The sequence below is a fragment of the Equus asinus genome, chromosome 6, assembly GCF_041296235.1.
Source record: "Equus asinus isolate D_3611 breed Donkey chromosome 6, EquAss-T2T_v2, whole genome shotgun sequence".
Classification (NCBI taxonomy): domain Eukaryota; kingdom Metazoa; phylum Chordata; class Mammalia; order Perissodactyla; family Equidae; genus Equus; species Equus asinus.
In genome coordinates this window covers 8,219,787-8,244,592 of record NC_091795.1, presented here as the reverse complement: position 1 = coordinate 8,244,592, position 24,806 = coordinate 8,219,787, and the positions used below count along the sequence as shown (strand labels likewise).

Genomic DNA, 24,806 nt, shown 5'->3' with positions numbered 1-24,806 from the left:
CAATACTTATCAATTGGAACAAGTTGTGTAATTATCCAACAACCCAATTCTTATTAATGCTAAAAGAGAATTACATGCTTTTACTTCCTAACGGGAAGCAAAAAAAGATGCTGTGATGTGTTCATTTCCTCTAACCAATGTTTCCTGGAGGCCTTCCATGTGCCAAGCTCTTTGCTAGGGTTTGGGTGTACATGGTCCCTGCTCCAAACTAGTGAGAATATAGATTGTAGTGAAGAAACAAGCAAATAAATAAATAATAGTAAAACAAAGTACGTTTTGATATGTGGCAAGTGCTAGAAAAGAAAACACGAATATTGTAAAGCATGAATTCTAGGGGGCAGGATGGAGGCTGGGTTAGAGAGAGTGAATGACACCAAAGCCTGTGCTCTCTCCCTTTGCAGGGGAAGAAAATATTTTCCTTCTACCCCTTTAGGTTCTTGGCTGAGACACCTTGTAATAAAAAGCAGATTAACAGGAGAGAAAAAATAATTTTAATTACCTACATCCATATGTATGGGAGCACCACAAAGATATGGGGCTCAAAAGGCAACCAAATAATGGGGACTTATTTACCATTCTGAGCTGAGGAAAGAGAAGTGTGGGGCTTCAAAGTGGGCAGGCAATTCACGGGAAGGTGAGGCAAGGAGATGTTTGTAAACAAAGACTGCCCTGCAGAGAAGTCTCTCAGGTGGAAAACTGTTCTGTGGTACTAGCCTCTTCCTGGTACAGGCCTTCTCTCCAACGTCAACTTCATTTACCAGACAATAGCTGCTACTCTGTTTTCAGAGCTTCTCCTTGTCTGCACTTTCTCAGAATAATCAGCTCAAAATAATCCTTATGCCAAAGAAGCATACTGGAGTGGCATATTCTGCTACCCTTCACAGCATACCTCCCTGCTTCTACTAAATGGCAGATAACTGGAGACATCCCCCAGAGAGAAGTGATGATGGCACCTGCAGCCCTGTGGATGTTCCCGATGCTGCTGTGGCTCACAGGTGAGTGGCCTGGAAGCAGGGCTGGGCCAGAGCAGGAGGCCTGTGCAGCCCTGAGGATCATTGCAGAGGTAGGACAAGCAGACAGAGGCTTGACCATGTGCCATGGACTCTGAGTTAAAAGGCCCCTGCATGTTTTGGGTTCCACATGGACCACCATCAGTCTTGGTGGAGGAGTACTCATGGAAGGAAATTAAGAGACAAATAATTAGTCTCTCCTGAAGACTTTCTTTCAGACAAAGTGAGAAATTCTTGGAAAGAGGCCTCGTATCCTCCACAGGTCTGCTTGCTTTGTCCACAGCCAGAAATTGGGGTGCTGCAGGCAATGCAGCATCCTCCTCTGAGAAAACAGGCCTGGCTGTACCATTTCTGCTCAGAGAATCTACTTCTCTCTTTGACAGGAGATGGGAATGCTGACTGGATGTCACTTTGCCTTCCCTCATGGATCTTCAGCATCACAGTTTCCCTCCAAAGGATTCATCCTGGGCCAGATACCTCATTTTTTTTTGCTAACACAGCCCTGCATATGCTGCACTTCTTGCCACACAACCTGGTTCACGATGTGCACAAAGTTGGGGCCGTGAGCTGAGACCCGTGGACTTTTGGGATATGGATTTTGAGGACTGGATAGTGGATATCCAGGGCAAGTCTTGGAATGCAAATGGCAGGGGTGGGAGGGTTACAAAGAACCCTCCTCCACCATCCCTTTTTCACAGCTCAGGGAAAAATTCAGAGAGTCCCCATCAAGTGGGAGAGATAAACCATGTAATAATAAAAATGATGGTGGTGATGATAGGAAATATTTATTAGTTCAGGCCATTGATATTAAAATATAATATGTAATAATATTGTTTAATAGATAATACAATAACAGTGTAGGCACTGTTCTAAGTAGTATTCAAGGAGGATGGACACAGGTGATACGTGGAGAGGGCTTCATGAGAAGAGCTGACCCCATGCTCTCCGCAGGGGCTGGGCGGGGAGAGCACTTCAGGCTGCAGCATCGGTGGAGGTTCCATACAGTCGCTGGGATGCTGTTTAAAGGATGGGCAGCATTTGGAAGCTGCCTGGACCAGGAGCCTCTCTTTCCAGCTGCAGCAGAAGCTCTCTAAGGACAAGGTCTGCATCTTGTCCCTCCCTCTCCACTGCCACTCTGCACTTTGAACACATACTTCTTGAATGCAGGCGGTCACCCTTCCTTCGTGCCTCACCCAGTGCCCAGCAAACACGTGTTGGACTAAACCGGCTGCATCTAGGGGCCTCTGCACTGGGTTATGTGAGCACGCCTGGTTCAGCTTAAAACCAGACCGGCTGTGGCCACATTCATCAGGACTGTGGCTTCACTTTCCCTGGCACGAGTCTGGGCCTTTGCCTTCTCCCAGCCAGGACTCAGGAAGGACATTTCCATGTGGAAGGTGAAGGCAGTTTCTCTTCCTGTCCAAGCCTCTGCTGGAGGCCAGAGCAGGGCACATTCGGAAGGTGCACAGAGGGCGGGGGACACTGGGGTGACCCAGGGCTTGCAGCAGACACTGCCGTGGCTCCTTTTGTTCCGGAGGGTCCAGCCTTCCTCACATTGTGGCTAGGCTTGTAATTAGCTGCTTACACTGTTCAAGCCCAATTTTTAATAATAGTTGCCCTGTAGGGTTGTTTGGAAAACTGGAGATTACAGATATAGATATATTACAGTATAGTATAATAAAGTGTTAATAAGTAAAAGTTGCTACAGTTATTTTTGTCTGGAAAAGAAACAGCAGCCATGACTAGCGGGAGGGCAACGCTCTGGTCAGCAATTAACACAACAGCAAAAAAAAAAAAAATCATTTAGTGCCGGAGGCACATCTGGTACCCACAACTTTCCCTAGGGGTGGGGGGGGGCAGTAGCCAAGGTCTTTCAGGGCTCCAGGGGCTATGAGAGCTGCCCAGGAGCTGGGGAATGCCTCTGTCCTGCTGGTGCCACCAGATCACAGGTCTGTACCCACTCCACTCCCCACTCGCCCCTTGACACCCGGTCCAAACTGGTGCTCAGGACCTTTGCAAACCCTTTGCTTTCTACCCCTCACAGGCTCTTAGAAGGCTCCTGATGGGGCAGCGGGAGGGCTGGGGTGTGGAGAGGAGGGAGAGAGCATTGCTGCGGGGCCTTAAAGGGCCTTCACGTGGCGGAGGAGTCTGCCTAGTTGTTCTGAGTGCTCAGAGGTTCACACATCTAGCCTGTCAGATGCCCCCGTGGCTGTTCCTGTTCTTCCAGCTACTCGCTTCCTACAGGATCCAGCCCAGAACCACCCACCATCCAAACCACTGCTTCCCGCCTGGGCTCTCCTTGAAATACTGAGTCCTCATGTTCCCTCTCTCTACGGGCCCTACACACAATTCAGGCATCGCTGGGTGTCTGGACACAGTGCCCCCAGATATGGTACCTTGGCATCTTAACTATCTTGAGTTTTAAAAGACACAAAGGCAGGAAGGTCACTCCGACCTCTCCTCTCCCCCTTCTTCCCTGAAACAGCTCATAAAACTCCCTGTGGAAAGTCCCCACCCTGGACCAGGAGGAGGCAAGATCTTATTGCCAGAGATGGGGAATTTGGGGCCAAGAAATCTGTGCAAACACACCGTGTTAGACTGACCCTTTCCCTCCTAGTTACTTCTTCCCCATTTACTGCCTCTCGCCCAAACCCCTTTGTCTTGTCAAGTCTTCACAAATTTATTGCTTCGTTGTCTAAGAGATATAAAAGCTTCCTGCTCTGGTCACTTCTTCTGGTCTTCATTTTCTTGAGAAGGCTCCCATGTACACGTAAAAATCCAGTAAAATTGACGTGCTTTTCTCCTGTTCACCTGTTGTGTCAGTTTAGTTTTCAGACCTGTCCAAGGACCCTAGGAGGGACGAGGAGAGCTCCTTTCTTTCCTACGTCCTCAAAGGGACAGCGTCACCGGGGTGGGCTGTTTTGAACTGGAGATATCTGGAAGGGGTGAAACAGAACAGAAATGCTGTGTTGGCGTCTCGGGGAAGGTGTTGAAGGCTTTTCTTCCCCATTCCTTCCTTCCTTCCTCCTTCCCCCAGGACTGGTCCTCAAACTGGGTAAGAATTGCCTCAGATGACAGCTGCTGGTTGAGTCCACGGTGCTATAGCCAGGTCCATCTTCTCCAAGGGGTTTGGTTTAAGGGTTATTTTTCATTTTACTGAAGAAAATATTCATTATCATTCTCTTGCCCTTCCCTCATCCTTTCATCCAGTTACTTTGCTAAGTTTTCCTATGACAAACAATGTCTCACATTTTATCTTGTCGGTCACTACAGTTATTTCCCTTTACCATGAAATATTACCAAAATATTTGTAAACAAATAACTTGTTTTGGAATTGCTAAACAAAACAAAACCCCTCCTGAGATGACTGAGAATATATCCTAGCACTAAATGATCAAACATCAGTGAACTGATTTATCTTTCAAAATGTATTGCTGGGGGCTGGGCCAGTGGCATAGTGGTTAAGTTTGCATGTTCCGCTTCCACGGCTCGGGATTTGTGGGTTCGGACCCCGGGCGCAGACATGGCACTGCTTGTCAAGTCACATTGTGGTGGCATCCCACATAAAGCAGAGGAAGATGGGCACGGATGTTAGCACGGCAACAACTTTCCTCAAGCAAAAAGAGGAAGATTGGCAACAGACATTAGTTCAGGGCCAATCTTCCTCATAAAAGAGTATTGCTAAAGGATACATATTTTTTAAAGGTAAAAATCATGATTCTCATACACATCTAAAATGAATATGTGTAGGAGGTTTTATTTAATTATTTAATTCATTAATCAATGAGGGAATCAGTAAGATATTGTAACTGGTTCAAAGGAGAATTCAAAGTGATAGCTAGTCATCTAGCTAGCTAGAGGAGAAATGTGGAAATGACTAGAAAATCGATGCCAAACTGGCTTTTCCCACAAGGTTCGGGAGAAAAACCATTGTTCCTTCACTGGACGGAACTCATTTGCACATTTCTAGACAAGAGTTGTTTGCATTGCTCTCAGTTATCTACCATTGACAGAGTTGTAAATAGCTCAAAAAAACAGCAAAGGAGGAGATAATCCAGAAGGATGCACAAGACAGAACATTCAGTAATCATTTTTCACTATTTCAAAGTCTTCCACAAATTTTAATGAATGTTAAGTCAGGGTACTTAACTCTTTGTCCATGTACACAGTTATATTTGTTAAAAAATAATCTGATACTTCTGGCATGGCTTTTTATGACTTATTATTCAAAATTATGAGGAGGGGAGTCCTAGTTTTGTCTTGATGTGTGCAATTCATTACCTCTAAAGTTCACGTTTGAGAGAGAAGTAATTATCACTGTAAAAACTTATTTTCCTGCTAATCTGAATATGTTTATGTAAGCATACGCTCCTGAGGAATAGGACTGTCGGACACATCAATGTTAGGGCTGTCAAACAAAACACAGGATTCTCAGTGAAATTGGAGTTTCAGACAAACAACAAATAATTTCTAGAAGACGTGTGTGTCAGATATTCTAAGACAAAGGAAAAGCGATGGCTGGGCGGGCAGGTGCCACTTCTCCCTCACCAGGCGAGGTTCACTTTGCTTTTCCAACTGCAGAGAGATGGCAGTATCAGGATGCAGAATAAGAGGAAAGTTGTTTTTTTTTTTAACTTTACTTTTATTACCTATTATAGGCAAGGAAAAGATTTTCTTGACCCTCTTAGGGTCCCTGGCTGGATCTGAAAATTAAACTGACAAAAACACATGAACAGGAAAAAAGCATACAAGGCTATGTAACTTAACTTTTACTGTGGTTATAACCTAACACCCGAGGACTGTGTCACAGCCCCGCGTGAGAGCTCTGCAGGCTTCCCAGGTGGAGTAAGATCAAACGCCTCCACTTTGTGCCCTGATGATATGGCCCCTGCCTCCCTTTCCAGGAAGAAAGTTCTGCTATGTGTTAGGCCCTGGATGAACTTTAAAAAATGTGCGCTACTTGAAAACATACGCAAAGGCCACAGGTTCTGTGATTCCATTTGAATGAAATGTCCAGAATAACAAATCCACAGGGAAAGAAAACAGATGAGGTGTTTCCGTGGACTTGGGTTAGGGCAAAGCAGAGAGCGAAAGAGTATAGGTTTCCTTTGGGGGTGTTGAAAATGCTCTGGAAAATTAGATAGTCGTGACAGCCACACAAACTTATCATTGTCCTAAAAGTCACTGAATTGTATACTTTAAAATACTTAAAATGGTGTATTTTACATTAAGTAGATTTTCCTTAGTAAAAATTTAAAGTTAGGATAATTCATGCAGCTATTAGGGTAAGGCATGGGGTTGTCTAGAGAGTAAACATCTGATTAGGGTCTAGAGGCAAGTACGCTAATCACACAAGCAACAGTCTGAGATCCAGTCCATAGTCATGGTCCCCAGCTTGAATATACCAGCCAAGAAAATAGCTCAGTGGTCTTGGGGGCCCTGGGAATCTGTTCAGAGATCTCGGTGATACTCGACAATATTCTCACCTCTTGGACCCTCTGGTGTAGGTGGGTTTGAACTTGTCAGTTGTTGATGTACATGTAGGTGGTAGACCATGGGTGGGCCCCGACCCCTCCTTCCTTGGCCAGTATAGATAGTCTGAGGCCAGGTGGTTTCCTGAAACCATTTGGCAGAGACTTAGGCGACTGTCCTACAAGGAGTAGAATAGAGTCTCATGGAGCTGCGGTCCGTGTTGGGTTATGTTTGTCCACACTTCTGGGTGGCCTCAATTACCTGATTTTCTGTGGCTAGGGCCACTCCTCTATGCCAGTCCAGTCATCCTAGTAGAACAGACATATCTCTTTGGGTCGGTGGTAGCCTTTCAGGGCAGGAAACTCAGGGAATTGTGGCCTGTGGGGTACACCTCTAGGGGCAGGTCCATGGAGACAATGATGTACTGCAGAGCATCTACTGGGGAAAGCTGGTCAGAGGATGTGGGGGAGAGCGGGGTACCAGGGAGCGCTGTGTGAAGTGTGCCCACGGGAAACCTGAAAGTGGACGATCCTGCTGTGAAATATTCACAAGCTCTTGGTGGTCAAACCAGTGATTGGTGCCCATCCACTGGCTCCCTGTGCTCTACGATTCCAGGTGATACAATCAAAGGGCCTATGTGTCAAGAGCTGCTTGTGCCCGGGCACAGAATCACCAAGGTGGCCTCAAAGGCTCCCCAAAATGACTCCTCAAAAAACAGCTGGGGCAGAAAATGGGTGGAGCATTTTGAAGGGAAGCTTGGGGCAAAGACGCTGTTCGATGGAGCTGGCTAAATTTGAGTATCTCATCAGGGCAGGCACTTCCGCTGGGGTACCGGTGACTGGAGGCCATGTGACAGGCCCAGCAGTTTCTGAGTCTCGATGCTGGGCAGCCCGCTCAGCCCACTGGACTGAGGAAGTGGTGCTTACGAAGCCTCTTGCTGGCCTTGTGGAAAGCAGGGCAGTGTGGTGGGAGAAGTCGTGATAGTGTCAGAGGGAGTCATGGCGGGGATTGCGGTGTGGAAGGGGGAGAAGTGGAGGCAGGTGCAGTGGATGTGTGACCAACAATGGTCAGGAAGGGAAACCCGGGTGTACCCGGGGACACCAGGGGTCAGCAGAGTCATGTGTCAAAACCAGACAGCAGGCCCCAAGAGGAGCCTCTTATGCTGAGCCCCACGTCACCAAACTGAGTCTTGACTTCATTAGATTTTCGACTCTCCCGGAAACAGAATCTTAAACCAGTGGGTCAGGAATTGTCCCATCAGCCCTAAGTAGGTATTCCACGTCATAGACTGCTGCTGTCCCCTGAGGAAAGTAACCTTGCAATAACCGAGCGATCTTCCCGCCTGCTGTGACTTCTTTTTCTTCTCCCTTTTGCCTTTCAAAGTCTTTCATTCTGTACAGCTCCTTGGAGCTCCTTTCTATCTGCTAGATTGGATGCCTCCGGACGCAGGAATTGGTGAATAAAGCAATGAAGTTCTTTAGACTTACGCAGTTGTATTTTCTTTCTTAACAGCTTGGTGGCAGCAGCGGGATTGGAAGGAGACTTCTCATGGCTTCGGGGATGAGAAACACAAGGATTGGTACCCATGAAGCCTTTGAATTCTTCGTCTTTTTTGCTGTCTCTGAGGGCTGTGGGTAAGTGTCTCGTGCATCTCAGCTCCACTCTCCTTGCATTGAGCTCCTGATCTAAGTGACTTTCCATGTCCAGGTTAACGGGCCAGACTAGTTTGGCAGGATGCTCTAGCAGAGCATCTCTCTCAGCCCTGGGTTAGTCCACAGTGCCAGTCAAAGTGTTAGCAGGCAGCTGGAGCTGGCATATGGTTCCCTGAGACACTGAGTCTCTAGCCCCTGGTTAGTCCACAGTCCCAAATTTGGTGGGGTCCGCTGATTCTGCCCGCAGTCCCGACTGTTAGGGTCTGCTGGTTCCGTGCGTAGTTCTGGCCTGGGGAGAGGGTGGCACAGACGTGTGCTACATCCACACCCAGTCCTTGAAAACTTCCCACATGCATTTGACACGCATTTTTCTCTCCCTTGACTTGAGGCCAATGTCGATGAGTTCTGAGGAAATGCTGAAGGCACAGTGTGGAGGAATTCTGGGACCCTGCGTGACTACTTGGAAGAGTGCTGTCCACTCCACCTGAACAACCAGCCGGCACTACCAGAAATGAGAGGCGTCCTGTGATTGTGGATTGGAAGCCTCCTTGTTGTTAAGATGTCAGCTTCCTCCAAAGACATGAGCCAATTAAATGCAGTCCTTAGCAAAATCCCAATGACATCTTGTGCTGAAAGACACCCATCCTAAAATTCATATGGAATCTCAAGTATGCCCAGATGTCTAAAATAGTCTTGAAAGGAAGTACTAAGTTGGAGGACTCTCTTTTTACTGATGTAAAACTTGCTACAAACCTACAATATCAAAACAGCATTGTAATGGCATAAAGACAGACACATCGAGCATCGGAACTGAATAGAGAGCCCAGAAATAAGGTGGCCAAGGTTGTTCAACGGGGAAAAGACAGTCTTTTCAACCAGTGGTTCCTGAAAAAGTGGATATCTTCATGCAAAAAATAAACTTGGATTCTGACCTCACACCACATATAAAACTTAATTCTCAATGGATCAAGACCCAAATGTAAGAACTGAAACTCTTTTAGGAAAACATGGGACAAAACGTTTCACAATAGGACTTGGCAATGATTTCATAGATATGACACTCAAGGCATGGGCAATAAAAAACAGAGTACACACACCAAAATTCATGAATATTAAAAACCCTTCTGCCTCTGAAGACAATATCAACAGAGTGAAAACACAACCCATGCAGCCTGGGAAACCATATTTGCAAATGATCTATCAGACAAGGGCTGAATATCCAGAATAGACATAGAACTTCTCAACTCAGCAACAACAAAACAAACGACCCAAATCAAAAATGAGCAAAGTACTTGAATAGACTTTTCCTCCAAGAAGATACGCAAATGGTCAACAAGCATATAAACAGATGCTTAATGTGATTAATCACTGGGGAAATGTAAGTCAAAATCTCAATGAGATACCACCTCACATCCATGTGACGGCACTCCAAAAAAATAGACAGTGAAGAAAGGCATGCTGGCAAAGATGTGGAGATATTGGACCCATGTCCACTGTGGCTGGAATGTAAAATGGTATAGTTGCTGTGGAAATCAGCATGGCATTTCATTAAAACAATTAAAAATAGAATCACTAAATGACCCAACAATTCTACTTCAGGATATATACACAGCAGAGCTGAAAACTTGGTCTCAAAGACATATTTGAACACCCATGTTCACGGCATCATTGTTCATGATCGCTGAAACGTGGAACAACCCAAGGATCCATCCAGGGATGAATGGAGAAGCAACATGGGCATATATATATATACAATTGCATGTTATTCATCCTTAAAAACTAAGGATATTCTGAGATATGAGACAACATGGATGAACATTTAGGAAATTATGCTAAATGAAATCAACCAGTCCCAAAAATACTGGCCTTGTGTGACTCCACTTATATGGCATTCCTGAAATGGCCAGATTCAGAGAGACGGACAGCGGATGCTGTTGGCCAGGGGTGGGAGCAGGGGAAGGGGAGTGACCGATGAGTGGGGACAGAGCTTCAGTTCTGTGGGGTGACAAGAGTTCTGAAGATGGATTGTGGTGATGGCTGCACCACCATATGACTGTGGTCAACACACTGAAGATGCGCTTAAGGAAGTTAATGTGCTTAATGATGTGTTCACCGAAAAATGGTCAAGATGGTAAGTTTTACATTATGTGCATTTTAAGCCAATAAAAATATATTTTCTGTTAAAAGTGCAAATACAAAGAAATGAGCAGAGGATGATTTAGTGTTTCCATTCGTGCTCTTCCATTCTGACCCTGGTGTTTGTCTCAGCCCTTGTACCTGAGGCAATTTTGATCAGACAAATGTTTTCATTCTGGGCCTAAGAGAACCTTGAAATCAGAATTAGACAAAACTCTTCAAAATTTTTGTGACCATGTATTTTTCAGAGAAAACATAGTAAGACATTTTTAATATTAAATTTAAGTTTGTTTTATATCAGTTTCAGGTCTACATCAGAATGATTCAATATGTGTGTATATTGTGAAATGATCACTATAAGAAGTCTGGTTGACATCTATCATCAAGAGTTACAAATGTGTTTCTTGTGATGAGAACTTCTAAGATTTACGCTATTAGCAACTTTCAAAATGCAATATAGTAGTATTAATTCCTTGACTCCTATAAAATAAGCACCATAAAACAATTCCAGTGCATCCATTTTATTATTAATTCACTGAATCTAATTTTTCTCAGAATCCATTAATTGTTATGCAAATGGCTGAATTTGTTTTAATCTACATCATAATGTACTGACTACAGGTTCTGACATTTTAAGTTTTGTTTAGGTGTTCTTATTTCCAGCAAGTTAACTTTCCTGAATGTCATCAGTCATATCAAAATATATTCAGATGTATTTCTTCTTCCATCAATATTTAGTCACTGATAAAGTTGACCGTGTGCCATTTCAACCATTATCAGTTTTGTGTGCTGAGGGTGATCTTACCCAGTAGAAGACACCGTGTAGGTTCGAAGTCTCCTTGGAGGATAAACAGTGGGGGGAGGTCAAAGCATGGTACTTGTTTCATTTGCAGAGGGTCCATTTTGACTTTGCTCTTACAAAATGTGTTCTTTGTCCATTTGACAATCTGAGGCCCAGAAAGTTGGAGGGACTGACCCAGACCTCAGGAGGGTTCAGAATCCAGAGGATCAGTCAGGGCTCTGGCTTCCTTGGCCAAGGCTCAACCTCTTCCCTTCGGGTTTTCTTTGGAAACAGGGACCTCATGGTCCTAGGGGAGCCCTGCCCACCCCTGTCCATGTGGGGTCGTCTTCCTGTTTGCATCCAATCATGCACAGGCACACTCACACCGATTTCTCCTGTGTGGACCATGCAGGGACCCCAGGAAAGAGCAGGCACCAGGGAAGTGACAAGAGGCCGAGGAGAAGGCAGTCGGAGGCAGCTCTGCCATGAACAGTAGCATCCATCCTCCTGGCTACATGCCCAGCAGGCCCGAGATGGACCGAAGAATCCCTCAGGTTTCTAGGTGTGTACCTGTTCCAAGGGCATCCCTGGCCCAGCCTGGAGGGCACAGGACTGGGGAGCTGGAGTCTACTCCTGTGGGCACCTGCTACTCTGATGAGCCGTTCTCCTCTTGTGTAGACATTGGGTAGAGGAGAGAAGACCTTGGTGTCCTCCTGTGTAAAGTGGAGTGCATCCAGTGGGTGACTCCCTGGGTTCCGTATGATGCTCACGAAGTGTCTGTGGCCCTTGGTTCTCCATCGATGACACCCTGTGCTCTGAGCACCCGGGAAAATGCGTTCCCACCTGCTGGAGATGCTTAGGAACTGAGACAGCTTGGGGGCTTGGGTGGATGAGAACTTGGGATAAGGAAGAACATGCCAGAGCACTGTACACTGAGTCCAGAGTCCAGGGACAAGACCTGTCCTTGTTGGAGTCCTGAGGTCCTCACTTGGCAGGAGAGGGGAATCATTGCCTTGGCTAAGGTTAGGATGCCTCCTGAGAGAAGAGGACACCCAAGTGGAGGGACAGAAAGATGGGGAGAGAGAGGCTCCTGAGGTTCCTCGCATGGCCTGGAAGCCTGCAGGTCCTGCTCCTTTACCCCTGGGACAGTGGGGAGCCTTTGCCTTGAGGACACCCAAAGAAACTTCCTTCCTGTTTGTTGGCTTCTGCCAGGGCTGCAGTGCTGGCGCTGGCCACCAGGAGGCAGGCAGCCTCCAGTGTCAGTGGTGCCCGCTGGGGTTGGGTTTTCATTGTTGTCACTTCTATTGGGATGTAATTGACACACAACACTGCCTAAGTTAACACTGCTGTGTGGTACATTTCAAAGTTACTAAGAACAAAGAAGCTAAACTTCTCATCACAAGGAAACACTGATTTTTCTGTTTTCAGTGATGGATGTTAAGTGAACTGGTGGTGTTATTGTGCAGTCTGTGTGCATCCAGTCCCTGTGCTGACTTCTTCAACTTACACGGCGCCCACTCAGCCTGCCTCAGCTGCTGGAGCAGCGAATAGCCGTGCAGAGGCCTTTCCGGCTGTCCCCCGCCTCAGAGAGAACTCACTCCTCCTGGTACTAGCGCTCCTCTCCACAGTCTGACTCGGTGAAGAGCAGGAGGAGGGGACACGAGTTTCACAATTCTTAACTCAGCGACTGTGCACCGAGCACTCATCCTGTGCCAGGTGCTCAGGTGGGTCTGAGTGCAGGGCTGACGATGACTGAGTGGTCCCTGCCAGTCAAGTGCTCACACTCTGGAGGGGACAAGGACAAAAGCATGAAAGCAAAGACATGAGAGAGGAAAGAGCCAGTGCTGAGGGGAAATTCAGGGGCCTGTGAGGGAGGGCTGGGGGTCACCGGGTAGGGGTCTGAAAGGCCTCACTGGGGTGACATTTGCTGGGACCAGAATGACAAGAGGGAGCCAGCCCTGCACAAGTCTGGGAGCAGCGTGCCAGGGAGAAGGCACCTCTGCTGCAGACACTCATGGGCAGAAGGGGGTTTGGCCAGAGGATGTGAGAAAGGTGGCCAGTGTGGCTGGAGGGAGCCTGGGGTGCAGAGAAGGAGGGGGCAGGGCCAGATCCTGGGGCCTGAAATCACGGTTCCAGTGCCTTGAATCTGAAAACGACAAATGCCTCATATCTCACGATTTTTGCGGTTGAGGCATCAGACATACATGAGCTTGGTTCCTCTGCTCAAGATGCCTCAAGGCCAGGGCCGCAACCTCAGCTGATGCTCGACTGGCAGAGAATTTCCTCCCAGGTTTCCTCAAAGGATTCAGGGTACAGTTTGGACTCAGAGGATGCGTTGCTTTCTGTCTGTTGGCCTGGGTGCTGCCTCGGTTCCCTCCCACGTGGGTCTCTGTATATGGCAGCTCAAAACATCTCTGCTTGATTCCCCAGCTCAGGGATAGGGAAGAGAGAGAGAGAAGGGAAAGAGAGAGAGAAGAGAGAGGTGGAACTTAAGAGAGGGAATAAGAAGGAAGTGAGAGACTTTTTGTGTTTAAAATTTAGGCATGACATCCGTCCCGACTGGCTGTGTTCTATTGGTGAGAGCCAGTCACTAAGCATTCAGTGGTCACACAGGAATCTGTGAGGGATGTGTGTACCACGGGTGGGGATCTCTGGGAGCCATTGTGAAGGCTGCCCACCTCATAGTTCAACATGAGGCACTTGGGTCTCTTTCTAAATAGAAAAGGAAACAATGGAGAGGTTTGAATCCAGAGGATGACAGTGTCTGGATTTCACTCATCAACCCTCTCCTTGTGCTGACATTGAAATGAGGCCAAGAGAGGAGGTGCCTGTTGCAATATCGCATTGCTGAACCCAGGCCTGTTTTGGGTGGTGTTCATGCTACATCCCTTCTCGTAATTCTTCCATCTCCTTGTTTGTGCATTACTTGCACTGGACACCAGCTCACAGGTGGTATGGATATTATCTCATATACACCTGATGATGTCCCTGGCAAGTATATTCTAGGCGGATTCCCCTTGTGCAGGTTTGGAGACTGGGGAGGCCCTGAGAGGCACAATGAGGTTTCCAGGACAGAGAACTGGTAAGATAAAGGAGGTCTGAATTCTGCTCTGCCTCCTCAAAGCTGGGACCCTCATGACATTGCCAGGGAGCTGTGGCTAGGGCTGTGGAAGCTCCTCATGTATAGTTAAGAAGATGACATGAGGGTGGTTTGGGTAGGTCTGATTACAGGAAGCAGCCCAGGTAATGGAATCTTGAAAACGTGACCTCACTTCCTTGGCGATAGACCCCAACAGACTTAGAACTCTGGTAACCAGGCAGTTACATTCTAGACACAGGCCCCTAGCCAGGTCATTTGACTGGACACACTTCAGACAACAAGATGTTTGCTTGTTGTGTCCCAGTTTTCAGAGGCTCTAGGCTCAGGAAAGCCCAGAGTGTGAGACTGTTGTGTTGTTGTAGAAGTTGGCTTAACCCTCATCCTCGGAGCCACAGGCCATTTGGCAGGAGGTACCCAAAGGTAATGTGGGGCAGCCCAGAGCAGCCCAATGTAGGGCAGGACACAACTCTGATCCCACCTGAGCAGCCCCATAGCCCTTGCCCCCTGTGTGAGTGTTTGTGTGTGAGTGTCTGTGTGTGTGTGTGTGTGTGCACGCATGGGCACTGTCAGGGAAGGCAGCAGGTGAGGAGTGGGTCCCTCCTGGGCAGGAGGAGAGTGTTATGTGCTGTCAGCCTGGTAAGTCTGTGATATTCATACCCCAGGGCCTGGCTGGCAGCCTGAGCAGGTGGGTGCTGGGGATCAAGCTCCTCTGCCCTTGCGGTAATCCCGAGCCTTAGAAGTTTCATCTAGTTCCCTCCCTGGTCAGATGTCTGTGCAGATGTCCCTGTGTGCCTGAACTAGGGAATAGAATTTCTCGTGGGGGTATCCCCCTGTGGCGATGTCCAGCGAGCTCCTGATGCCTCCTGGCCCGTCTGCCGGGCACTGTCTTTCCAGAGCTCCACGCAGGAGATCTTTGAAGAGTTATGTGACGGGTTCGACTTCTCTCCCTCCCTAGTCAAGGGGCAGGAGCAGCATGCCACTAGCAGCATCCTGTGCCAGTCTGAGGTGAGAGCAGGAGCAGAAGGTCTTTACCCCCACCCCCCAAGATGTTCAGGGTGGGCCTGGAACCCAGGTCTGAATCTGAGCACACCCCTGGGGCCCTCACAGGGCTTTCCCAACGGAGTGTCCTACGGCCTTGCTCCTGAAGGAGTCTGGGCCTCCTCTCCTCCCCAGCCAGCTGTGGGGTAAGGTGGAAAGACACTCTTCACATGTTTCTTGGAATCATAGAGGAAATGTTTAACGTTGTTATCACTTTTCATGAGGCCATGAGGACCTTAGCATTTTGCTCCTGTTTTGATTGATGTAGCTGCCCGGCTGGGAAGCTGTGTAGCACTCAGGCCACTGTCCTTGCAGACCTTCTCCAAGCCTCACAAATCATCACACTTGCTAGGCTGATTACACACAAAGAGGATGGGGGTGGATTACAGGATCCTATACATTCCTCTGCAACTTCGCATCTCACGAAACACATCAACTCATCATAGGCCACTCAGGTCAGGAGCTGAGGCCTTTTTGACTTCATCATAATTCCACATAGGAGGACATTTTCCTCAGTGATTCAGTCTTTCAATGCTGTTGGACCTGGACATGACCCAATTCTGTTGCCATTTGAGCAACACGCTGCAGGGCACATCTTAAATGTGTCCCAATAGACTCAGAGTTTTCTAGGTCTGCCATGACATAGAACCGCAGATTGGCGGAAGGTCACTAACCGTCTCTTTGCTCATGTCTGTGGTGGGGATGTTTATTGATGACTCCCTGGGATAATGCTCTTAACACAGGCTCTTAATGCACAGAGGTGCGATTGTTCCTCAGGTCACAGAATACCTTGAAGGTACTGAGTGTTTGTCATTCCCCTAAAAATCAAATTGTACTTGGAAGTCCAAAACCATTTCCCAGGTGGGCTCTCGTCCCTCTTATACAACTTCCTGAGGTGCTGGGAGGTTCTGGTCTGAGCTCCAGACCCTAATGCTCCTGGTGGTTCATGGTGATGCCACTAACACTATGTCCCACCTTGTCCACGTGGTATGCCAAGGAACGCACCCTGTCCGTGGCTGAGGCCCGCACGATGCTGACCCTCAAGGCAGGTGCAGTGCAGAAGGTGGTAGGCTCCCTGCAACCATCCTTCCACGGAAGATCCATCTCTGTCACCACCTTCCCGTGTGTGTACCAGGCCTTCTACTCCACCCCACAGGTCCTGGATAAGCTGTTCCAGAGGTGAGTGCCCACCCCTCCACAGCACAGCAGGGAGTCTCCCACCTAATAGACTTGTGCTTTGGGAACGTCCCCACACCTCTCTGAGCATCACCTTGCTCATCTGAATAGTGGGGTGGTAAAAGAATGAACCTCACAGGGTCACTGAAGGAAATCACGGGAGAAACCATGGCAGGCACTTGCCTGGTGCCGGACTCCACAGAAGGGGCTGCTGCTCATGCTGCGCATCCTCAGGCTTATTGCTTCCGTCCCCAGTGAGGAGACTCTCTGCCTCTCCCCTCGCTGGCCTGTGGCCTTCCCGAGTGTGGAAAAGCACATGGAAAGCAAACTGTTTTCCTATTGGCAAGACAATTTAGCGATTCCATCTAGCTGATCCTGGTCCTTGTCTTTGTTGCGGCCAGAGTAGTGGTCTCTGGGGGCAGCAGAGGAGACGCAGGCCCACTCAGAATTCTGGGAAGGCTCTGGATGGGGTTCATTCATTGAATACTATATGTTAAGCTCCTAGTACATTCATACCCTTTCCTACACACTAAGGATGCCCAAGGAAGGAAGCAGACACTATCCCGGGGGCTCAATTCTAGCCTGAGAGCTAGATGCTCACTTCTGGGCGTCATGAGTATTCATGCCCACAGGACGTTAGATGTGACACCCTCTTGGCCTCCTCTAGATATGGACGCATCCTCTCATAGTCAGACCACGATGACAGACTTCAAGGACCAACTAAGACCATGAGTGGTGTTGAGTCCAGAGGGAGGGCCTCCTGTGTCCACAGAAGGGGCTAGGAGACCATGGGGACTGTCGCTAGCGATGGACTGGCAGACCCTGGATCTCACACCTCTTGGGGTTTCTGTGGGAGGCCTGAGGTCTGCGGTCTTCCCTACAGGAGGAAATGAATCAAAGAGACCTGTTGATGGGGTGCCAGTCCCGCCATGGGAAGCAGAGGAGAGGCTGGGCTGAGTCGGCCACTGAGAGACCCATCGCTTCCACAGTTCCCTCTCCCTCTCCCTGCCCTCTGCACATGCACCTCTCCTAAGCACCGCCACTGGGGCCCAGAACAGTAGGTGGTGAGCAGCCTGGTCACAAATCTGCCTCCAACCTCAGTCCTGATGCTCGAGTGTGGAGGATGGGGTAGGCTGTGTCCAGGCCCTTTGGGAAAAGAGTGTCAGATGGAAGGCCAGACTCACACAGGCTCTCTGTTAGATTGGCTGATGATCAGGCCTTCCAGTGCAAGGACAGCCACCCAGGGATTGGAGTGCCTGGTCCATCCTCTGGGGCTCAGGCACAGAGAAGGTGCTGTGGGAACACAGTGTGGAACAGCAGGCCAGGCCTGTGACTCTCTTCACACATGGCTCTCCCCAGTGCTCTCTCTCCTACCTGGGGCCCCTGGCGTCAGGAGAACTCCCAGGATATGTGGCAGATGCTGCACCACTCCAGGATCAAGCTGAGGTTGGCGTATGTACAGGACCTCTTGCCTGGCTCAGTCCTGAAGCACCAGGCCACCCCTTTTCTCATCCAGGTGGATCTTTTCCAGGCCACTGAGTTGGAGACAGAGGGTAAGGGAGACCATAGGCTTGGAAGACTACCCCAGTGGGTGCATCATGACTGGGGATTCATTTAAAGACAGTGGGATCTTTCCTGTTTGGGGAAAGGCACATGGAAAGCAACTTATGTAGCTGACCATTTGTCTTTCTCCAGCTCCTGCCCCAGCTCCAGCACTTCTGCCAGCGGCAGAGGCAGAAAAGGGGCCACCTCTGGAGCTGGACAGAAGTCCAGTTCTATTTCTGCCATCACTCCTAGCGCTGGAGCCATCAGCTGCTCCAGACCCGGAGCGAGTGCCATCAGCAGCCCCAGCCCAAGTGGCAGGTCCTGAACTGGACTCAACGGGACCTAGGGGTATGCTGGGATTTCCACCTCAGACTCCAGTAACAGACTCAGAATCAGCTCCAGTTCCAGAGGCTTCCCACCCCTGGCGAGTGACCAGGAAGGAGCAGCCCGATGGGAAGCCTAACCTCATGGCCTTCTCCCCAAGGGAGGTGGCAGAACAGCTGACGGTCATTGACGCGGTGAGCACCTGGGCTCTCAGGTCGGGGTGGGGCAGGCCATCCCTCTGCCATCAGCTGCCCCAGACTTGCTTTTGCCTTTGGGGACTCCTATGACCTGGGTCCAAATCCCAGCTCCACCACTTCCCAACCTTGGGATCTGGGCAACTCCCCAGCCTTCATGTTCCACCCTCACGCTGTAGAGATGGGGACCAAGAGGACCCGCTGCACAGAGTGGCTGAGCACATTGAGTGAAGTAGAACACAGAGCAAGCCCGGTGGGGCCTGGCCCGAGAGGTGGGGGAGGAGAACGCACTGTGTGCAGCCAGGAACTCGGGCGGTCCAGCCATCTGCCCCGGAGGCTCAGCAGCCTCAGCACTTGTGATGCACCTGACGTGTACTTAACTAAAAGGGAGACAACCTGACAAAGCCCGTGGGTGTAGCTGGCACAGGGGAATGTGCAGCGGAATGGGGACTGGGACCAGCGGATGCTCAGGATGCAGGAAGATGCCCCCTTGGGAGGTGCCAAGTGGAGCAGCCCTCTGGAGCTTGCAGTTCGTGGGGCTGGGCTGGGTGCAAATGCTCCTGCCTTTTCCCCAACAGTCTCGAGTCCCTGGTCCTCCTGTGCTGGGTGTTCTCAGTGGAAGAACAATGAAAGCCAGGGGCTCCCACCAGGCTGAGAACACATGCTCAGCCTCCTGAGCCCCAGCTTAGACCAGTGACTCCTGCCCCGACACTAAGGTGGGCTGTGACAGGGCTGAGTGACTCTCCCCCTCTTCACCAGGAATTGTTCCAGAACGTCGTGCCCTCTGAGTATCTGGGCTCCACCTGGGGCAAAAGAAACCAGCCTGGACATGAGGACGTGGCACCCACCGTCCGGGCCACAGTGGTGCAGTTCAACAGAGTAGCAAATTGTGTCATGACGTCCTGCCTTGGGGACCCAAACATGACGGCCCAGGGCAGGGCCAAGGTCCTGGAGCGGTGGATCGAGGTGGCCAGGGTATGCAGGGGGAGACCCTCTCCAGAGCCATGGAACTGCCCCTTCTCCTTGATCAGCTCTCAGGACTGAAGGCTGTACTCTAAGCCCCGGCACAGTCGCTAGGTCCTTCCTGCCAAGGGCCCGCTGACCTTGACTGGCATGTCCCAGTGGTGGGATGCTCAGTTCCTCTCTGGCTCCTTCCTGTTTTGAGCAAAATTCCTCCTCCTGGAAGTGTTACTCTTTGGTCCACCTGTACCCTCCCTGGCACCCTGGGCATCTGTCCCACTCAGGAGGGGTGAGTGGAAGGGAGGAGGACTGAAGCCAGAGCAGACAGGGCTCCTGCTCCCCTCCCAGCTCCTCCTCTCCCTCCTCAGGAGTGCCAAGCCTTGAGGAACTTTTCCTCCTTGTACGCCATCGTCTCGGCTCTGCAGAGCATGCCCATATACAGACTGAACAAGACCTGGGGGAAAGTGTCCAGGTGGGGAGGCCTCTCCACAGGAGGACCAGGGGGAGGAGGGAGCTCCCACGTGTCTGCCATTGCCCTCTCGTCGGCTGGGGCTCCCTGGGTGGCAGTAAGCCCTGGGCACAGGGCCTGGGTGGGTGTGCAGTGTCCCTGATCCTCACTGGCAACTTAGGCCACCAGTTCTGCTTCAGGACTCAAGTTGCTTAGATGTCACATAGTGGGTTGAACCAAAGTGGAGATTTTCAAGTGTTTGCCATACAGCCACAGAACTCTGTGCCCAGTATAAACCCTAACTGGTCAAAATACAGCTTCTCCATAGAAAAGAGAGTGGCTGCCCCAGGTGACCAGCATGAGAGCCCCCTCTGCAGTCCCATGGCTACGTCAGTGCTCAGAGGACCCCCGCAAAAATCCTCATTCAGGCAGTTTGGATTTTCTAGATTCTCATGGAGAAGGGACTTGCTCTTATGCCCCCTGCCCCATTGTTCCTGAGCTTCTCCTTCCTCCTTTCCCCTCTCAGGAAGAGCTGCCGAAAATTTAAAAAGCTCTGTGATGAGGACAACTCCCTGAGCTGGGAGCTGCTCATCAAGGTAGAGTGGAGGCTGGAGTGTGGAGGGAGAGGTGGGGTGGGGGAAGGGGGGACGGGCAGGATGTGGACGGTAATTTCTCCCTTGAAGTTTCTGTGGACAATTCCAGTCTTCCCTGGATGAACAGGAAGATGGGGTCTGTTTGGTCCATGGGCAGGTGGGGGAGGTGTCTGTGGGCTGGGAAGCCCTGGTCATGGCAGGAATTGGGGGTGTCTGGGCTGATCCAGGTGGGGATGCTGAGCTGGCTGGTTGAGCAGGGGCTGGCTTCCATTTTGGTCCACGCTCTCAGCACTTAGATTCTTCCAGGCTGTTGCGTGGATGGGGTGGGCGGGGGTATGTTTCTTCCCTGAACCAGCTCACTGTGTCTTTAGGAAGCCAGGCCCCCACTGCTCCTTCTGTCTTCACCATTTCTCCATGAGGAGGGCACCCTGCCTGCCCTCGGGATGGGCACTGCCAGGCATTCCCCCAGGCCAGGTGGTCAAATTGGCTGTCCAGGCTTGAGTCTGAATGACTGGAGCATGACAGATGTGTGTGCATGTTTGACTCCCCACTGGCCTTACCACAGTCGCTGCTAGTCTGTCCCTGTCAGGAACCTCACCTGGGTCCTAGTCAGCAGTAACTGGTGCCCAGGTGGCTTTTGAGAAGTGTCCAGGAAACTGGTGGTGCTCAGTGGATCTTTCCTGAGTGGACCTCGTAGTCTTCCCATGAAAGAAAAACCAAAGTGTCCTGTCAGCCCCACCCCACCCTTTCACACTGGGTGGGGTGAGAGCCAGAACCATGCAGACCGTCACTGACGCTGAGTCCTCAGGAGACCCTGCGAGGTAGGTGGAGTTGTCACACATTCCAGATGAGGAGGCTGACTCAAGGAGGACAGGCCTCAGGTCCAAGGTCATACAGCAAGAGTGTTGGAGCTGGGATTGTTCTAGAATCAGAGCATGCTGGAGGATGGAGTAGCATTGGTACCAGCTGACTTGATTCAGACGTCCAGGGCTGAGGTCAGAGGGGCTGAGGAGAAGTGGGGTGAGGGGAGGATGGCCTCCTTGACCCTGTCCCTGATCCTGGCAGAAGCAGCCCTCCAAGTTTGCCACCCTGCTGAGGACCCTCCAGAGAGGCCAGAAGAGGCAGCAGCAGAAGGTCAGTGCGCCTGTGGGGAGGGGCTCCAAGGTCAGAGGAGGGGTCTCTGCCCTCCCAGCTGGGGGCTCCAACTCAGAGAGGGGGCCTTCCTCCTGCAGCCCTCCTCCTGTCGCCACAGAGCCTGACACCCGCCCCTAGAAGTGACCAGGAGGAGGGCCTGGGGAGCTGCAGCAGGATGGGTCAGGAGAGTGGAGGGGCCCAGGATCAAAGGCCTTGTGACAAGCCAAAAGCAGGCCCTGGGAGGTGACCAGGAGGAGTCTGGTGTTCTTGGAGGGTGAGGGGTGGGGATTGAGGGCCGGCTATGAAGGGTTTGAGGCTACTCCATGTGGGGACCCTGGGCTGGGCCAGGAGGCTGAGGAGGAGGAGTTTTCAGGGGAGGGTCATGGGGACACCTGAGACCAGGGCTCATGCCATCTAATCCCAATGGCACAGGGCATCGTCCCCTTCCTGGGCAGCATGCTAACTGACCTGATCATGCTGGACACTGCCATGGAGGATTACGGAAATGTGAGTGAGGCCGGGGGCCGGAAGGGGGTGACCAGGTTGGGACTTGGGAAGACACCGTCCCAGTACCAAGACCTGAGTGGTCAGAATGTGGTAACTTCCTGTCATGACAGCCTCCCTGGCTTCCCTGTGTTCTGAGACAGTGTGCCCCTCTTAGCAATGAGGGAACGAAGGCTCCACGTGGAGCCCGTCCCGGGTCCCCAGGCTGGCGAAGCAGCAGAGCTACCTGCCTGCAGAGCTGCAGGGGTTTTGTTGGAAGCGAGAGAGAACTCGGCCTCCAAGTCAGGCAGCACACTGAGGGAGCTGTCCCTTCCTGCCTGAGGACTGAGCCTCCCTGTCCGTCATCAGAGGGTTGGGCTACAAGGTCCCTGAGTGTCGGCCCCCATGTCCTCCCTTCACTGGAGCCCAGATCCTGGCCTGGGTCCAAGTCCTGTTTTGTGTCATGCCCAGCCCCCTCCTGGACCTGGAGCAGGGCACCATGAGAAGAGGTGGCCACAGGGGCCGGTCATAGGTAGGGGGCTCGTTCTGATGGACTTTTGCTGTCTACCTTCCAGGGCAATGAGATCAACCACGAGAAAAAGAAAAAGGTGAGCAGCTGTGACCTTCCATGTCAGGGAGGAGAGGGGAGTGGAAACCAGAGACACCCCTAGGCAGAACTCTCCTGGGCTCCACCCCCTGCATCTTACATTTATGGAGAGAGTTGGATGACAGAGAATTAGGAGACCCATCCAGTGGGGGCAGAGTGGGGGCAGTGGTGGGCATCAAGCGAAACTTCCTGCAGGAGGGGCTTATACCCATCTCTGAGTACAGGTAGGCCCTGCATGGAATTGGAAGGAAGGAGGGTCCCATGTGAGCAAGGACCCAGGACCAGCCCCTGCCCCACTCCTCACCCCCTGAAGACCCTGCAGCGTCCCCAGCAGGCTCTGTCTGCATCCTCTCCTCCCTCTGGTCCCAGGAACACAAAGTGATGATGGAGATTGTGCAGCTCCAGGAGGCTGCAGAGAATTACAACCTAGAGCCCCAGGAGCGATTCAGGGCCTGGTTCTGGGACATGGAGCAGCTCAGTGAGGAAGAGAGGTGAGGCCGGCCAGGAGATGGGGAGGGCCAGGTGGACTCTCCCTGCTGGCCAGTCCGGAGAGCCTGCGTCCACGGCTCCCTTGTCAGCCCTGTTGGGGTGCTGGGCTGATGCCGGGAGGGACACCTGAGCTGTGAAGTGTGGGAGGCTCACAGGTGTCACTCTGTCCTGTAGCTTCAGCCTGTCCTGCCAGCTGGAGCCCCGATCCTAGTTGGCCAGCAAATCTCTCCAGGCCCAGAGAACATGGCCATCATGAAGCTGAGGAGGGATTGAGTGTCCCGTGGTCGTATAACCTCTTCCTTAGCAGCGGGGACCCAGCTGGGGCACTCGGGGTGCATGGGCCCCACCGCCTGCCACCCCTTCCCCGAGGCCAATTTCCATCTCTGTAGGGATGAGAATCACTGCTTGTAAATAGTTCATGCCAGATTTGCACACTGTTGTATTAAAGTCCTGTTTCTCTACAGCCTGGGAGTGGTGGTTCTTTCACATTCTGTGCTAATTTAAACGCTTTCCAGACTCTCAGATTCCTCACTGGATTAAGACATTTTGCAGTCATCTGATTATTGTGTGTGGGAGACGGGGGAAGGTGCAGCCCCTCCCTGGCTGCTGAAGGAGACCCCAAGGGCCCCTCCTCAGAGGACAGGTCCATGTCAGCATCGTGAAGCTGGGCCAGGAGCAGAGACAGCCCCTCAGATCCCTGAGATGGGAGGTCGAGGTGTTTTCTCAGGCCGAGCATCCACCATGGAAATGTGGGGGTCCCTAAAGCCACCACTTGCCAGGCCCACTCTGTGCCCCAGGAGAGGGGCTGCCCCTCCACACTCTGGAGGGAGAGGAAACATTTCCTGCGTCTCTTGTGGAGGTCTCTCTGGACCCCATGTTGGGAACTTGTAGTTTCCTAGTTCAGCCTCTGGAAAGGCATCAGCTCTAAGTGGGGAAAACAGGCAGAGATCAAACCGTGCGTGTGGAGAGGACAAGGCCAGGGGAAGGTCATTTGTGCAGGGACTTCGGGCAGGCAGGACTTCCCCTCCTCAGTGTCCCCCTGGGGCCCGTGCTCACCCTTTCCCTGGATGGGACTCCTGCTGGGACCATGTCCCTGGCTCCGAAGTCCTCTCCCTGCTTGCCTCCTCTCCAGGGGTAGATTTGTGGTGCAGCCCGCCAGGTTCCAGCTGGGCCCCGTTCCCGACACTCTCCTGCTCCCTGTGACACAGGACCCCCAGCCCCTGCGCTTCCTTCTTCACTCTTGTCAAGTCAGAAGTCCCCTCAAGGCCCCCCCATCCCTCAGGTGCCTCAAGGCCACTCCTCCCTGGCTGGGCCTGATGGATCCTGGTGAGCTGTGATTTGCAGGCTAACAGGCCATAATCCTGGCTAGTGAGTGCACTTACACTCTCCCTTGCTGTCCAGAGTGACTTCTGGGCCACATGGTTCTGAGGTCCATGGTCTCAGACAAGCGCCCGTTTACACACTCAGCTGTGTTTTTTCCAGCTCTTCCTAAGGGGCAGCTGGCCCCGCCCCTACGGTGTGCAGCACCTGGATGGCTGTGCTTTTTTCCACAGTTGAGCTGTGACTGTGTCCCAGAGGTGTGAGCCTTTCCTGTTGGGAGCATTGAAAGCTGAGACATGAGAGGAGTGTGGGTGGGGGTGCAGCGGGGATGCCCCCAAAATGAT

At 51.2% G+C, this 24,806-nt stretch overlaps 1 protein-coding gene and 1 long non-coding RNA gene across 2 annotated transcripts; both read left to right on the top strand.

Moving 5' to 3' along the window:
* Nucleotides 1-10,017: 10,017 nt before the first annotated feature.
* LOC123286751 (uncharacterized) lies at nucleotides 10,018-12,693 on the top strand. The gene is made up of 3 exons (XR_006529552.2): nucleotides 10,018-10,265; nucleotides 11,464-11,613; nucleotides 12,480-12,693. It is a non-coding gene; the product is annotated as an uncharacterized lncRNA (long non-coding RNA).
* A 2,358-nt stretch (nucleotides 12,694-15,051) lies between these two features.
* LOC123286239 (ral guanine nucleotide dissociation stimulator-like) lies at nucleotides 15,052-23,444 on the top strand. Its single transcript, XM_070511519.1, has 12 exons — nucleotides 15,052-15,156; nucleotides 16,187-16,368; nucleotides 17,725-17,918; nucleotides 18,061-18,428; nucleotides 19,188-19,403; nucleotides 19,757-19,860; nucleotides 20,363-20,432; nucleotides 21,495-21,563; nucleotides 21,996-22,070; nucleotides 22,622-22,654; nucleotides 23,023-23,144; nucleotides 23,317-23,444. The coding sequence occupies exons 2-12, from the start codon at nucleotides 16,220-16,222 to the stop codon at nucleotides 23,351-23,353; spliced, it is 1,437 nt and encodes a 478-aa protein (XP_070367620.1). The 5' UTR covers nucleotides 15,052-15,156; nucleotides 16,187-16,219; the 3' UTR covers nucleotides 23,354-23,444.
* The last annotated feature ends 1,362 nt before the right edge of the window (nucleotides 23,445-24,806 follow it).

What these genes read in the sequence shown, in the direction of transcription:
- LOC123286239 (XM_070511519.1), top strand. Translation starts at nt 16,220, where the DNA reads ATGCTGACCCTCAAGGCAGGTGCAGTGCAGAAGGTGGTAGGCTCCCTG. An exon ending in CTGGATAAGCTGTTCCAGAG is followed by an intron (nt 16,369 to 17,724) that starts GTGAGTGCCCAC and finishes GGCTCTCCCCAG; the next exon opens with TGCTCTCTCTCCTACCTGGG. An exon ending in GCTGGGAGCTGCTCATCAAG is followed by an intron (nt 20,433 to 21,494) that starts GTAGAGTGGAGG and finishes TGATCCTGGCAG; the next exon opens with AAGCAGCCCTCCAAGTTTGC.